General features: G+C 32.4%; 2 protein-coding genes across 2 annotated transcripts in view; both read right to left on the bottom strand.

The window, feature by feature from the left end:
• LOC119687732 (neuroguidin) overlaps positions 1–18,011 on the bottom strand; it is an 86,462-nt gene that overhangs the window by 24,254 nt on the left and 44,197 nt on the right. The gene's annotated exons all lie outside the window — the stretch shown is intronic.
• Positions 14,452–16,193, bottom strand: LOC119687731 (phospholipase B1, membrane-associated). Its single transcript, XM_038102165.1, has one exon. The coding sequence runs from the start codon at positions 15,897–15,899 to the stop codon at positions 14,565–14,567; it is 1,335 nt and encodes a 444-aa protein (XP_037958093.1). The 5' UTR covers positions 15,900–16,193; the 3' UTR covers positions 14,452–14,564.

Genomic DNA, 18,011 nt, shown 5'->3' with positions numbered 1-18,011 from the left:
GAAAATGAAAAAACAGACATCGTCTTGATGCTTCCCGGGATGTGTCCCAAGGAGTGCCAGTTTATGTTTCCCTGGAAATCGTTAAGAGAAGTACGTACCTCTCATTTATTTATGTCATTCGTAACGGCTCGGTTAACATGGCTATCATATAACAAGATCAGCCCACCTGAATACTGCAAGGCTTATTACGGTTCGACAGGGTGAATTATGTTTTTGTTTTTTATATATTGTAAGGTTTTATTGGAGAAATGTGGAAGTAAAATGGCGAAAAATTGCTAACTGTGGCCAGCGAGGAGATGTCTGTGAGTTTGCTACTGCAACTAAACAACCAACCAACGAATATCGTAGATTTTATCGATAATTAAATTACGAGTAGTCTCAACTGGAATAGTTATTTTGAATTTCAATTACCCATAAGCATACAGTCGCAAAAGTAGGTACGAAGTGCTATGAACACTATCCCACGTGACTGTGTTTTTCTTAAAGGTTTAATCACTGTATGGAAGTAGTTTGTTTTAGGTATTCCACTTGAAACTTAATACCACCATCAGGTGAATTTTCTAATTTATTAAGTTGGTCTTGCAAACTGTGCAGAAACATATATAATATGTTAATTAAGAATTGAGGAATTTTTGTTTTAAAGAGTACTGCAATGTTAAGGTAAGCTTTTTAGGCAAGTTGAATCGCGGAACTTCTTCCAATGCGTTCATGGAACACATCATATCTCTCAAATCCGAACAAGGAAAAAAAAAGAACCGTTGAGGTGATAATTAACATATTATAAAGTGATTTGATCTGTTGTTATTTATTATTATTTATTGCAAGCAGACAGTACTAGAAAGAAGATAAGAAATATGAATATTAAAATAAATCGCAGTGGTTGACTGTATTCATTATCGAATCCTTAATCACTGGCATAATGTATAACACTTAAGATTAATTTATAACACTCTAGATATTTTGTCACTCTGAAATTTACTCTTTTTTAAGTTATTTGACAATTGAAATATATTTGGCATTTCAAATATTTAAAAAAATGTGTTAATTTGCAAATTAATAGCTAAATGTTAAATTGAAATAATATAACAAAAAAAGTTAAAAGGGAATAAAATAAGCGGTACCGACTTGTCAACATAGAGCGTGGCTCGATTGGTTTACAAAATTCGAGCAAGAAATGACAGATCTGGAGCAAATCTAGATTTGCCAACCTAAAACGACATATGTTAAATATCTTCAAAGGTGTACTTCAATTAGTTTTTCGAATCATTGTAATATGTGTATTACTATTTTCTACTAGTTGTACTCTTTTTTCTCTACTACATTTGGTGCCTTATAGATCATATACATAAAGTAACTCAATATATCTATTTCGGATGATGAATTTTGCATTAAAACTTTATTGCAACTAAAAAAATTAATTAAATTAATTTGAAGTAGAAACATTTTTAAAACATGATAAGAAGAAAGATAACAATATTATCAGTTTGTGACTGATTTACGACTTTTCTAAAATAAAGGTTTATAGATATGTATGTGTGCATACGTATGTATATATGTGTGCAAATTTATTAATATAAAAATTATTTAAATGAAAAATATTTTCAGTGGAATTTGAAACTTAAGCAATAAAAACCTCAAAATAAATTTCGCTTTTATTTACAAATCCATACTAAAAAATCTGATCCATCACAAACCCAAAAATATCAAAAACTAGAAACATAAAAAAAATGTTCAAGTTAGTTATTCCCTGCCAATATTCAAATATATGGACGCGAGGTGAAGGGGGTCCCCTGTAACGTAGCGTTTATTTCTTTTTTATTTTTGCCGCCAAATTTAATAAAAATTCATATGCGTTTATTCCATCGCGTTGCTGTTGCTATTGGAATTACCACTTCTGTAACTCTCGTCCAGTCGTCCTCGTCGTCTTTACCATTGCTCATTGCCCACTGCCCACTACCCGGTGCTGGTACTGGTACTGGTACTGCTGTTGGTGATACTTTATGCTGCTGGCCCAACACTCCAACCTGCAGCAACCACTCGCATACGTTCGTCATATTGTTTACATGGAAACATATATGTCGAATGGCACTGTTTGTTTGTATGCGTAAATATGCATATGCTGTTTTCATTTTTTGTTGGCATTTCTTTTTGAACTCAATCGATTCATTTTCGGTTTCACTTCTGATTGGCAATGTATTTAAAGGTCGCAGGAAAGAATGGACCCGGGGTGGGGAAATTAATAAAATTGGGCGTCGATGCTGAACTTAAAATAAATTTACATAACATTTTCCGCTGTCGCCAGCAGTGCCTTCAATTACAAAATAAATATAAATTGTAATAAAGAACATCACTGCAGCCAGTAATGAGAATACTAAAAAATTTCCATGAAAATAAATGTACATAAAAAATTATATATTGATAAAATTTCTTTAAATCCAGAGGCTTTATTTGAGTATTTAATCATTTTTAATGTGTAATCAAGCGCCATTTTAATAATTATTTTAAAATATTCATCACAAATATGATGAATAATAGGTAGGCTACATTCACACGTGGGCGTAACCAACTGCGCCACGCATGGATTATACACTTAAAAAAAATTATTTTAAAAGTACTTTTACGTTCTATCGAAATAGTCTTTATCTCAAATTTTATTATTATTATTATTAAAATTAACCACTGATAAACTGCTACCTATCAGATTTATTCAGCTATATCTGAAGAGAGTCCAACGTCGTTACCGCTATTAAGGTTCAGCATCACAATGTTCCATACACATATGTCATTATAATGCAATTGAAGCTTTATGTTTGAACAAAGTTTCATCTTTGGGAGAGAATGAGGCCCATCTAATACCTCTGCTGTTCTCAAGAGCATAGCACCTGGTTGTAAAATGCAACTCCAGTAATGAATATAGTCCTTCTTGCGAAACTTTGCATTTCAATTACAGTCACCACGACAATTTCCTTCAGGAGTCAATCTTCATTGATCACGACAACCGAAGCTGCCAGTCCCGACCCCCGACGAAACTAACACCTCTGGTTGAGTACCGTAAGTAAAACGCACTCAATGCCACTGATACTCCGAACAGTATTGAACAGGTGAACCAAGGGAAATATATCAGAAGACATACTGACATCAAACTATTCGCTGGAATAGCGATTTTTCAGATCGCATTTTTTTGAGTAATGGGGCTCATATCGGCCCCATATCGGCTCATATCGGTAAATACGTGAACAAACAAAATTGTTGCACCTGGGCCAGTCAAAATTCACAAGTAACTGCCGAATACCAAATGGTATGGCATTAGATGTGATACACCCAAACTTTTACGAAAATCATGATGGTGTGACACAATACATTAATTGTGATTCCTATAATGACTAGAGTCACATGAATATCAATTTTTGTAATGATAAATTTTCCATTATCATGGAAAATTATTATATATTTCCATGTGGGAAATATATGATATTAACATGGTCCCTTAACATGAGCCTTTTGAATAATTTCCCACTGTAGGAACAACTATGTTTTTTTGTATAATAGATCGATTTAAACATACTACAGTTTTATATGAGACTGAACTTTTTGAAGAACAGTACGAAAAGCATTCGAAAATCAAAATTGATTTTAATAAAATATATATAAAAAATAAGACTTTAGTTAAGAGAGTACTCTGCGCTCTTCCCATTTCATAAAGCTAAAGCTTTACTCCGGATTTACTCCTGAACCAAAGTCGAATATATTCAATCTTACTTTTCAATCAATGCTTTAGGTTAGTAGTTGAATAACATTGATTGATCAAATATAAACCTGTCGAATACGTAGAGAATAACAGTGCCCAACCAATTTTTCCCTTTTACAAAAGTCGTCTGTATATAAAATACGAGTCTACTGCTTCAAAAAACTTAATAATACTTCTACTTTTGTGGACGATTTTTTACTCAAATTCTTTTACGAACTTTGAGTGTGGGTTCATATGAGTACTTAAATCGTTTGAACATATTTATCTGAGATGTTTATTATCTAAAGGGATAAGGATAATGATAAGCTGCACTTTAGAATTTCGTTGGAAGTCCGTAGAATATATTAATAAATTGCTACACTTTTCACACTTGTATGCTTTGTTCTGTATACTAATCTCTTCATCTGATAAGTTAATGATTTAGGTGCTCTATTAAAGTAAGACTGCTATTTAATTGTCTTGCGGACAAAACTTTTTTTGAATTTTAATTTGTATTTTTTACTTAAAAATATCATTCGTAGTGAAAAGCATAGTCTTATGCTTGCCAATTATAGTGTTTAATTTAAAATTTTAAAGGAAGGTTTTAGAGCGAATAAATCCTTTTTCGCTCCAGCAAGTGCACAAAATTGCATTCGGCATGTGCCTAATAATCTTTAAGTTAACTGCATTAGGCTACTTTGTGTCAAAAGCGTCAACTTCTCTCGTCAAAATTAATAAGCTCCCTGTGTCCTGCAGTCTCTAAAGAAGGCAATCAATGTTCAAAAAATATCACAGAAGCAGGCAAAACGAGCACAAATAATATGCCAAAATGCGTTTCCTCACAAAGAAATCGCACTGAAAAATTCCCACAAGCAAAAACAAAAAAACAAAAAAAAAATTTGCACCAAACTTGTGTGAAAAAAGTATGCTGCATTATTTTCAACGGGTCGCACACAAACAGCCCAAACTGAATCATCCTGAATCCGTGGAATATACTGTGAAAAAAGGGAATGATGGTTGACATTAAACATCGGCCGCAGTGGCTTTTATTTTTAGACTTAAGCGCTGCACGTTGGGCTTCAAATAGAAAATAGGTTTTATGGACGAAGGACGGCCGTTAACCAAATGTATTTGCTGCCAGCGAGATTGGCGAGTGGTAGGAGGTTTGGGGAACAGAGTGAAGAAAAACTTTGTTTGACGGTAGTCAATTTTTTCTTTATTGTCGGTCAGTTGCATAGGGAGGCAGATTGCCAATGAGCTTGTCGCGACAGGCTGTGTAAGACGATATTGCATGGAAAATAAGCGCAGTTGAAGTTTCGAATTCCACAGCTCATCATTCGCTGGACAGAAGTCGCGGTGCGCGCTAAAATAAGCGCAAAAAATGTACGAAACGCATTACCCTGAATTATGCGGGGGTCGCACGTCAATGACTGATATCGCTCACAGAAGTCTGTGAGAGGTAGTTTTTAAGATGAAAATAGTTATATGTTCTATACGAGTAACGTTTTGTTTGACGAAATGGGTTAGTAGGGGTAATGAAAGAACGATTCCCTTTCCTATTCTTACCTTTTGTTCTTTTTATATTTGTATTTGTGCAGCGTTTTTTAAAATTCGTTTTAAAAGCCTGTTATTTGTATTGTCGAGGTCGTGGAGTTAGAGTCAGAGTTAGAATTGGAGTAAGAAGTATTTTCGGTGTTGGTGTCAGTGTTGTTATTGGTATTGGTATCGCCAATGTTTAATGAAAATGAATTCGACGGGTGGTTAGTAAATAAAAAACAACAATATAAACAACATTGTCAGTTTACGCCTTGAAGGATTGCCTGTGCAGCTTTATATACGAATTTCCAACAAAACGGGGAATTCCATTTCGATTTCATTTTTTTCCTGCCTTCATTTTGTAACGGAACCATTGAACCATTGAAGTGTTGAACTTTGCCATCTCCCATTGCTGAATTTTGGAATGTAGTATAGGCACTTAACTATTTTCTTCGTAATTAGTTGGTTTTAATATTTCAATTTATAAGAGATCTAAAGGATTGATAAATAAACAATGTAAAAGCGAAAACAAAAAACGAATAAAAAATACACCAAGAATCCAAATGAAAGCTGCAACGAATAAGAAATAAAGACAAATCCATATGACCCTGTCAACTTTAAACTCTAAACTGGAAAAATTCTCGATAAAATAGATAATAAGCAATCATAACTATTGATATTACACTTTGGTTGTTTGGTTGTTTGAACTGGTGTGTCGATCTACAAATCCAATTAGCGTTTTCGCTCTGCTTCTGTCACCTACTCGTTTCAAGTAGTTATTTGATTATTTATTTAATCAACTGGACTATATCAAGTTCTTACGGTTAAAGCAGCTTTGAAATAATTTGTGGTTATTTTCGTTAGCTTTCTAAGAGCTAACCTACAAAAAAATAGGGCTAGGCTAACATACACAAAAAGCAAGGCATATACAAAGAAATTTAAATCATTTTCTGGCTAGTTGCAGTACTAACAGAGTAAATATTCTGACGAATTACCATTTTGGACATTTACTCTCAATAGCTCAGAAATTAGTAATGACTACAGTTAGTCCAAAGACATCCCAAATATTTTTATAGATTGCTGACAAAGTTTGCCTAAAATTTTATTCAGACTATGATGATCTATATACATGTTGAAGGTATTTCATGACATCAGTCCTTTTGATCACATTATATGATGTGATGTGATTCTTGCAAATCTTCTTCTTGCTTCTTCAGTTAACATATTGAAGATACATCTTGAAATACATCTTGCATATGGTATATATATCTTGAATATAAATTGAACAATTTTCGAGAAGTTTTAAATTATTTTTCTCAAAATTATTTTTGATTTTTTTTTTGAAATTCGCATTTGTTTTTTTCCTCGTCAAAAGAAAAGCTAATAAATTTTAAATGCATAGACAAATTTTCGCATCTTTCACAATACTTTTGCATCAATAAACACTGCATCTCTTACCTTAGAAATATTTCTTAATATATCTATATATCTAACAACAGCAAAATACCAGGAAACCTCAAATTTATATGATGCACTCATGAAAAGTCAACAGAAAAGATTTCACCTGATTAAGATCATATAAATTTAAAAATTAAATACAAGTACAGCGTTAAGGGAAAGCACACAACCGGAAAATTGCCGTTCCGTAACTGAAACCGGTCTGAAAAGTTTACAAGGACAAGAAGTGCATTCATTACAAGGGAAAAAATCTCATTATAATTTCAACGCGATCATATGTAAAAATATAAATATGTGAATGTGTATATTTAGGTAGAATAAACTTTAAAATGCAAAAACCAAAAAAAAAAAAAACAATTTTAACTAAATATAAAAGTAAGCCCCACAAAACGGATGTACTCTCAAAAACAGGACAGCAAAAATATTAAAATAAACGTCAACAACAAAAACAACAAGAAAAAACAATGTCAATGAAATTTAAATTCCGTTCCGGGAGGTATGGGAAAAAAATCTCGACATCAACAAAAAAGATAAACCCTGAATAGAACGTCAAAAAATAAATCCCAAGCTAAAGCTTAGACAAGCATGGAAATAGGAATTGGGGTCTAAAAACAAGAAAAAAGTTATTAAAAAAAATAAAAAAAATAAAAACAAAAACAAGAGAAAAGAGAATATGGGAAAAAAATCAGTAAACTTGATAGAAAAACATAAGCAGGCGAGAAAAAAAAACTGTGGTGAAGGCAAAAACATTTCATATATGAAAAATTTGAAAGAAAGACGAAGAAGCAAACGCAAAATATATGGAAACCTAGAAACGTGAAAAACGTATGTTAAGATAACGAGTAAATAAAAATAGAATCCAAAAGCAAAGTAAAATTGAACATTTTAAATCAATGACGAAATTGAATAACAAAATGGAGTGAGCGTAAATATGAAAGGTAAACACAACCGAAAACTTAAAACAATAAAAAAACAAATAAAAAAAAAAATTAAAAAAAAAAATCAAGAAAGTATATAGTAAAATGCAGATGCACTGACCATTAAGAGCATACATACACATATACAAACCCATAGAGGCACATACATACGCAAGCAATTTATAGTGCAAAGCAAAACTAACATGCACAAACTTGCAGGATATTGACCACGTATCAAATGAATAAGTACGAAATTAAAAAAAAAAAAGAAATCGGAAAACAGAATGAAAAAAAAAAAAAAAAAAAAAACAAATAACAGAAAATGGTGAGCAACATTGATGTTTAAAAGCAAACAGAGATTGCCTATCTTTTATCCCTGACAGCAGCAGAAAGCTAAACGAAATGAAATAGTGAAAAATGCGTCAAAACTACTCAAACGACTTATAACACAAAAGCACTGCAAAAAAAGTCTATGAAGTGAAGGACTCTGTGCCAACTAAAATAACAGGAAAGCTAATATGTGGGGAAGCATTTACACATTTGTTCAGAAATGTGAATAAATAACTACTGTCATTTTGAATGCAATTATAGTAAGAAACACAAACATAAGGAAAAAGCACATTTCATCTTCAGTTTGTATTAATTATATGATATATGCCATCATTGAGAAGTGCAAACGTAACACATTTTTAAAGAACATTTTCAAAGAACAATTTAAAAATTTTAACTAAGCATATCCCAATAAATTTTACTGTCAAAGTCTCTTATTTAATAAATAATATATAATATATAACTTGCAACTGAAACAATTTTATTTATGTATAGTATTATACAAGAACAAGTGCGAGAGTACTACGACACTCGAACAAGTCGAATTAGTTCCAGGAGCGGCAGGATCTACGTCCCGGAAAACCACTTATCAATTTTAACGACCAAGTGTCGTTCACCATTCCCAAAAGAAACAAAAGAATACCAGCAGAACAACATAGGTTACAACGATAATAACAACAACAACAACAGGTTTGCCGATGATCGTCAAACTTATCGAATAAATTATCTATACTGCTTGATTTTCAATTATTTTCGAATAGTTCGCATACTTGAACATCGAAATGCTTCTGGCATCGAATAAGTGGAATACTCGTAACAATTCAAGCTTTAGTTAAGATTATTAATACTTATTATCAAATTTACTATATCAGTACTAAATAAAAAATTACATTTATTACATCTTTGAATAAAATTGTTTTTTGTGACAAAGCTTTGCCCATCCACAGTGAATTCTGTAAAACCATGGCCCTTAAGTATAACAACAAGCTGCTAACATTTACCAAATTATTACTTTTTAAACAAAACTTGAAATCCATATGGACTTATGGTGATCTCAGCAGGGCACATATACTTATATATTTAAATACGTATACTCATATATAGTAACAAGAACTTGAATTTATTTAATTTAGGCCGTGTGTGAGTTCGAGTAAACTGATGATAAATTGAGGGAAATAGTAAATTATGTCGGTATAGCAGTGAATGTTGGTATTTACCAAAATTTCGAGTAGGGTAAACTACATAAAAATTAGATAATTTAGGTGTTATTATTGTGAAAATTTTATAAGATGTTTAATAAATAAATGAATTTGAAAAATTTTAACCAAAAAAAAATAATTAAGTGCAATAAATAAATAAATAAATATTTAAATAAATTGCAATTTATTTTACGTCAATTTACTCGAACTCGCACACGGCCTAAATACCATATTAAATTTTAAATATATAAAATATATATTTTAAAAATTTTTCAAAGACATTAGAAATAATTTTTAATTAATTTGTCATTTTTTTTATTCTATTTTTTAAGTATACTCGTATTATTGTATATAAAAAAAGTTTGGGGAAAAAAAAAAATAAAAACGAAATCTAAGCTGACAATCGAAAGACCTTATCAACAGCAGCACAAAACCGCTGCTAAAATACAAAAGATCGTTGCCAGAAATGCCCTGTAAAATTCTAGATATTAGTTGTACAAAAATGAACCAAAGCACTATGTCTAAAAACCAAGACTAAGGATTTTTGTAGGTGAGCCCAATATTAGACATGAATTACAAAGGAAAACATTTATGGAGTAATTCCTTGTTCTAAAATGTGAAATCAATCAAAAAATCATTTTCATCGAGTGTGAGTAGCAAATACATTTATTCTATTTAAATAAAAGACTTTGTACAGATAGCACAAAACCTGGCTTTAAGAAGACTGTTTAAGATTCCATGGTATATTAGATCAACAGACATACATAGAGATCTTAGGATTGACTCAGTGAAAAACTATATCAAAGACAGAGCTCTAAAATTATTCACTAAAATTGATACGCTACTTAACCCCGCCCTAACTATCCTCAAGTCCACTTCTGGACTCTCAGGAAGATATGCTGATTTAAGGTCTGTCATCAACCAAAAGTCAAATAAATGATATGATTTTTTAGCCTAGTTAAAGCCTAGTGTAGGGTAGAGATAAGCCTTCCAGCCATTATAGAGTAAATGTGCGTAATAGCACTAACTCAAGAAGAAGAATTAAGAAGTCAAGAAGAAGAGATTTTGTAGAAAGTGGGTAACTCTTACTAACTGTGACAGAAGAAAGCCGCAACCGATTATCAAATCATTAAAACTTGACTTTATTTCTAAAATGTTAAGCTTTTCATATAAGTTGAAGAGATTAAAAACTGATTAATAATTAGGAAAGACAACAACAATAAGAAGGAAGACAATAGCAAAACAATAAACAGAAATAGAAATAGAAATAAAAATAAAAATAAGTGCAAATGGTTGCTGCTCTTCAATGGCAAACTGTTTCGTTTTAACTGTTCTCTAGTGTGTTTGTCTGTCTGTCCGTATGTCTGCGTGTTAGTCTCCAGTAAACGAGTGTGTTTCAGAGCTTTTAGTGTTCCGTTTTTTATTCCAATAATGAAAACTTTGCTGTCACTTGACGCATTGACTTCATTTTTTTTCCTGTTGATTATTTTCATAGAGAAGTGAGTGGTGGAGATGTATGGTAGGTATGGGTGGGTGTATATGGTATATGGAACATACCATACATTGTTTTTTCGTTTTGTTATTTTTTTACAGTGAAGTATTGTGAAGCAGTGTTTCTGGTGATATGTTGATGTATCTATGCAAATGTATTGATATGCTCAGCTGATGGTAGCTAATGCCACACAAAGCATTCAACATAGCCGCGCACGTATTTATGTTGTAGTAAAAGTACCGGAAACGAACAGACAAACGGATATAAAACAAATACAAATGGCAGCAGCGTTCAAATGGCTCAAAAGTTTTTGTTTGTAATCATATTAAATTTATGCTATATGAAGCTACTTTCTTACCAATTCAGTAGTATTGCTCAGTAGTATTGAATTCCTTTCCCTGCTTTCCATGCAGCAATAAATGGAGTTATAACGTCTATAGCAGCAGCGTCAGTTGTGGACATAAAATCCCCGTAGTGAACGCGAATTTATATGGACTTTTTTCGTGTTTTTTTTCGTAAATATTACTTTTGATACTGATTTTGTTGGTATAATTTGTTTTTTTATTTTAAAATATTTTTTATTATTATTTATTTTCATTACTTTTTTGACAGGAATCCTGTAAAGAGTTGGATTTTAATTTTATATTTATACACATATTTATACACATATTTATACACATATTTATACACATATAGATATGGATATGGATATGTTGTAATTGTTATTGTTATTGTTGTTGTTATATTTTTTCGATGTGATGTCGCTGATGGGTTTGGTTTCAGCATTGTACACATTTCATTTAAAAATTTTTTTAAGCGATATAAAAATGAATTGGATGAACAACAAGCAAGGACATGCTAAGAGTAGTGTGATGGGTGATGGGTGGGAGCAGAGCAAAAATGAATATGCTGGTTATTTTTATGCCCTGTTCAGTGATGGGACAGTCTTTTTTCGTTTTTAGTTGGATTTAAAAATTTCTCATATAAATGCAAGTAGTTGTATGTGAATCCTGTCGAATTTGTGTATAAGAATATGTGTGTCCTGTGTATAAACCTGGTACTGATTAACAAGCGAGAAAAATGCACCCTTTTAACTTTATTATTTTATTTTATTTTATTTTATTAAAATTTTTTGCAGTATTTTGTTTGTTGTGAATGCGGCTAAAGGCGGGCAGAGTTAGTGGAGTGGGCTTGTTTTGGACATAAAAGCAACAGAATCAGCAGCAGTAACAGCGGCAGGATCACCATCAGCCGCCCTTTTTTCGGACACTTCATAATATAAGCACACATCTATAATTTTTAATGTTATATATATATATATATACATACAGTGCATTTTTAATGTATTTTTTTCGGCCAATGCAAAAAATTCTAAAGAGGAATGGAAACGTTAGTGGCACATATGAAATGTTGTGAAGAGTAGAGATTTTATATTATACTTTTTTATTTCTCGTACATTTTTATTTCATATCGGTGGGCGTTGATATTTTTGCAATTATGTGGTGTGACTACAGTTTTTAACCCCTGTCCTGTCCTGTTCTGCTCTGTTCTGTAGTAGCAGATAAAACCCCAAATACTTGAAACAGGCGTTGTCAGATGATGGCAGTAGTAACGGCAGCGGCAGCGGTCAACTTCGCTTAATCAGCAAAATTTTAATTTATTTTTATTAATAAAAAAAATGAAGTAAAATAATAATAAAGCTGAAATCAGAATATTCAAAAAAAGCACTTCATGATTACAAACGAAAAATTCTGGGACTTGGGATGCTAGATTAAAATTTTCTACATTAATTTTAATATTAATATTAAAATTCTAATTAAATATGTTAAGTATCCTCAAGTGAAATTTCATTTTTTGTTTTTTGGAGTAAATGTAATAAAACCTTTATAAATGAAACGCAAAACAATTAACTAAATGTAACATACTTCAAATAATTTTAGTTATTTGATTGGACATTTCATTTATCTTATTTGTTACAAAGTAGAATATATATTTAAGCTTTTTAAATATTGCAAATATTTTTAGCTGTCACTAATATAAGAAAATTAAAAAGTCATAATACATAAAACCCTTGGAAAACAGTTCGGTAAGTCGGAACGAAATAAACTTGATGTCTTCCATTCAACCATTTATTGGCATTCACATGTATCGGTAAGGTCAACCACTTCCCGTAAAAACTGTTAGTAGTAACAAATCGCATGAGCACATGACCTACTTAGATTATCAAAAAATAAAACAACAGGTCCGGGTCCGAAAAGCTCATTAATACTAAAACAGAAAGCTTTAAGTAGTTTGTTGTACCGTCCTTTTGAAACGACATATCTCATGAACTTCACACCAAAAAAAATAAAAATTACGTGAATGTACCGATTAGAATTTTCAGTTAGTATCACACAATCATCATTTACACAAAAATACGAAACTATCACATATTCAAACCTAATGTCACACCACACACTCATTTTGGATGCAATGGTCTTTTGAAAATTTTGACATTTCAATATCATTAATTACTACATTTTCTTAAAATCCTACATCGAATCACGATATTTCTTTGTAAAACAGGAGGAAGAAATTTCAACTTTGCAGACAATTCAGGCTGGAGTGCCACAAGGCAGAGTCTTGGAACCTGTGTTATACTTACTCTTCACTAACGACTTGCCTACCATCATTGGTACTGACATTGGAACTTTCGCTGATGATACTGTGATAATTGCTACAGACGAAAATCACCAGTTAGCATCCACCAAACTTCAGCGAGCGCTAGATGACATTTCCCAGTGGCATAAAACCTGGAGAATAAAAACCAAATGAGTCTTCAGAAATAACCTTCACACTGAGAAAGAAAAATTCCCCACCGGTACGCCTTAACGATGTGTTAATCCCTCAATCTACCCAAGCGAAATATATACGAATACACTTCGACACGAAAAGAAAAGCGCTTGGAGTCAGATTGCGGGAGCTCTACTGGATATTGAACAAAAGTTCAAAGCTCTCAGTCGAAAATAAACTTCCTATCTACAAAGCTATACTCAAACTAATCTGGACATATGGCATGGAACTCTGAGGAACTGCTGCATCTTCAAATATTGAGATTATCCAACGTTTTCAATCAAAAACCCTTAGATTAATCTTAGATGCTCCTAGATATATAACAAATGAATGTATACATCGCGATCTCAACGTTCCTGTAGTTAAGGATGTTATAAAAAGCCAAGCCAGTAAACACAAAGCAGAATTATAGCAGAAGGAAGAACGTTCACACGCCTCCGCAAACAAACGCCATTGGAACTTTAATGTGTCCGACTTCAACAGACGGATATACTACTGAGCACAGTCCCTTCAAGCTCACAAAAATTTTAAGTATTTAGTCACTTTAAAATATTGTTTATTGTCTATTCCGAATTGACAGATCGCAATATAAGAACATAAATTTACAAAAAAAAAATATCATTAGATGTCAGAGGCAACAGTATTGCTTGTGGAGATATCCACTAAATATCCATATGATATTATCGATCAAATGTGAATAAATTCCTCATGCAAATCAATTCTACGATAGTAACGACACTGAATTACTTTTCCTCTGCTTGTGATTTTTAGACAATATTTTTTAATATATTATAAATTGTTATTCAGAATTTTTTATAGAAAAATTAATAGACAATTAACATTAAATGAGTTATATTTTTATTTGATTCTTTTTTTAACAATATGTTTAAGCTTTAATCCAAACTCAAGAAATTTATAATAAAAAAACTAGGTTTTAAGTTCAGCAATGTAAAGGTAATTAAATAAATAATTCATATAACAAAATTATAATTATCACAATAAAAAATTTAACAAATGTTAAATTCAACTTAAATTTTAGTTCCAAGCATATCCCATAGGAACCGGTAACATTTCTAACTATTCTGCAATGTTGCAATGTAAGGACGTTCTGCAGTTGGACATTCGAAGCGTTCGAATATTGAAAAGCTTCCAGCTTTTTTTTGACCTACAGGCTCCAACATATTGTTCCACAAAGAATTTGCAGCAGCCGCATGACCTTTTTGACTGAAATGGAAACAATCACTTGCGAAGAAGCGTAAGTCCACGTCGCCAGTTCTCATAGTGGGCATTGTTATATTTGCAGTGAATGGTTGAAAGACAACAGCAAAGTTTTCTGTATTAAATTCAGGCAAGGAGGCCACGTATTCTTCCACTGCATGCCAACTGTTGACATTATGCGCAGCCACTTCCAGTTCGACTGCAGTGATAAGATCACTAAATATACAGTGACAGCCGATGGTATGCATAGCACTACAAACCAATGGAACATTACTCATTTTATGCAACGATGTTGCCATATTTGGCGCCGGCACTAAATTTACTAGAAGGCGTGGCACATTGTCACGTAAAATAGTCAAACAGCTTCTTAGATCCATTTCGTGATGCTTTAGAAAGGTTGATATATGTTCGTAATGACACATATCAGAGCATATATCATTATTTCCAACAAATATTGTAAGTAATTTCCAATGGTTCACCATGTCTACGTGCGGATCATGTCGCATACGATCGATTAGTACGCGTGCCTGAAAAGGCAAGTCTCGTGACATTACCATAGGTTCGGCAATATTGAGACGTGAAACGCTATCTACAGTTAAGCCATTTTCTGTTGAATAACCATACAGATTTGGATTAAACACTTTCAATATATTGGGCAGTGTAAGGAAGGAGCGCCAATCTCCATGACCGCCGCCCGTAAACGAAATACCACGAAATTCATTTAATATGTGTACTATGTTATCTGATATTTCACCGTTACCTGCAGACAACGAATCACCCAGTGAAGCAACGATGTCAATATCACCAGGTCGCAGGCGATTAATGGAAGTTGGAGTTGTGAACGAACGGGCATTACTTGACAAGTCGCAAGGAAATTTCTCTGCACGTGACATACGGCGCTGCAACTTACCTTGTTTATCATTAATATCGTACAGATTGTCCATATTATTGAAGGCTTGGTTCATTGTCATATGGCGCAACATCACGAAAAGCCCGCGCAAACCATCCAATTCTGTAACTAGACGTTTTCCGCTGAAGGCATCACTCACATCAGATATGACGCGACGCAAACTAAATGAATTGCTTGGTGCAAAGTTATCCTCTCCAGCTCTGAGGTCGAAGAGACCTGCAGCACTGTATTTCATACCAAGAGACAACAGAAGTAGTAATAAATAAACTTTCGACAACATTTTAAGTAACAAGCAATATTCAATGCCTTAGTGCAAGATTATTTTATTTTATTTTATTTTGTATTTTTCAGTTGGAGTGAATTGATATCTCTTTCATATAATGTATAATCCTTGAGTAGTTTCGAAACAAAACAAAATTTAGATATTTAAGTGGATTATGTTGTGTACAATTAAAGGTCCTTGAGCACCTTAACATGAATCAAGCACCGATTTTGCGAAATACTATTTAGAACGTTCTAATCGCGACTTCGTTTCGGACACTACTACGATTTTGAGAAGAGATACGACACTACTTAACGCGTTCTCGACCATTTAACTAATGAATAGTGAGTGAAACATATTTACAAACAAAAACAAAAGTATCACAAAAAATTGTAATAATTTTTAAGACAAAAAATTATTGTCAATTTGCCACAGACAATGAATAATATATTTTTAATGCCGCCACGATTTTCAAAATTGTTTTTTTGTTTTTTTGTTTTTATGTGTTTAACGTTTATTTAGTAAAACATTATTATTTATAAACAAAAACAATGTTGAAAATATTATGTCCGTCCGAAAAATTGACTGTAGCACTTAATTTGGTATTAATGTATGTTTATAGTGAGAACTTGACTTAAAAGTATTGACCGAGACATCAGCTCACATATTTTCAACAAACATTGGAACGGATGGGCAAACGGACAGACGTTCAGTTCAGGTAAAAACCACCTTGCAGTACCTACAATCGAACTGCAAAATCGACAAACAGACAGACAAACACACACAGACGAAGTAACAGCCACAAGCGCCCATAATACTTAAGACAAAAATCTACATATTGACATGTACTGAATGTACGGAAAGGCAGTTGCCCATTTGTTTAGCGTAAAATCTAGAGTTCTCCGGGTTCAAAGTAATTGTGTGTATTGTAATCACCTTGCAGCATCTTGTCAAGACGTTAAGCTGCGGTTAAGATTTGCTCACAACACAACACTTTAATATTATAAATTTGAATTCGACTTTTAGTTTCTACACTTTAATCTTTTACACTAGCAAAAGAGGGGCTGGCTGGGTACGTTCCGTAGTCGTCGGGCGACTGTAATCTGGAAACCAAGTCGCTATGGCTATGGCTATGGCTATGGCTATGTTAATGACACATTAAAGGTTATAGGCAATTGTCACGCGTGATTTTTTGTGCATTGAGCATTTCGCTATTTGTGGTATTTGCTTTTAGCAAATCTACAGTTTCGTTTCAATTGAATATATTTTTATATTTTTATATTCGTATTTTAAAAACAATAAACAATAATCGGAAATGATTTGTACATTCGCAAAACACAACTAAGAACAATAAAAACAAATATAAAATAAAAATTATGCGGAACTTCACATTAACATGAACTGAGTAATAAAGTACCGGAATATTTATTATAATAAAAAAAATTATTATTATTAAGATATTAACTTTTATGGGCAAATAAACTGGCAGTTTTGATGCATAAAATAAAAATATATAGTTAAAATGCCACAAATGTCAATAGATCACAAGGTTACTGCACTTTGGAAAAGTTCAATTAGAGAAAACAACATACATACATACATATGTACCGAAAAAATTCGACTGAATGAAATCCCAAAGTACTTTACACAGGAATATTGTTCGGGAGAAATAACTAAAAATGGATCTGCAATTTATAATAAAATATTCCACTGCTATTTCTACATGTGATTTGCCCAAAAATCGTCTTAGGTTCGAAATAACCTAAGATTTGTGTAATAAGTTTGAATACTGCAAAAGCAGAGACTCATTTGGAACATAACTGGCGTTCTCCTAACATACAACTTGATCAGCTTCTTACTCATTTATTGTTTGAATAATTAATTAAGAACTGCGCAGGATATTATTGCTCAATCTGTAAAAGAACAAAATGTAGATCATTGGTTCATAACGTGAGACCCACACCTCACAAGGAGTAGTATTATTAGTAGTTGTGCTATATAGTTTCTAACTGCAATGAATATACAAAAAGGCACAATGATTTTTGCTTCAATTCCATAGTGATTTCGTTAATATGCGCTAAAGGAACTAGAAGGCCACTCTTTAGAATTCTAGTTCGAACATGTCACGAA

This window comes from Teleopsis dalmanni, chromosome X, assembly GCF_002237135.1.
Source record: "Teleopsis dalmanni isolate 2A chromosome X, ASM223713v2, whole genome shotgun sequence".
NCBI classification, from domain to species: Eukaryota; Metazoa; Arthropoda; class Insecta; order Diptera; family Diopsidae; genus Teleopsis; species Teleopsis dalmanni.
Note: the sequence above shows the minus strand (reverse complement) of the source record. Positions and strands in the feature narration are given on the sequence as shown.

Bases quoted from the DNA above. Each gene is read 5' to 3' on its own strand.
- LOC119687731 (XM_038102165.1), bottom strand. From the start codon at position 15,899: ATGTTGTCGAAAGTTTATTTATTACTACTTCTGTTGTCTCTTGGTATG.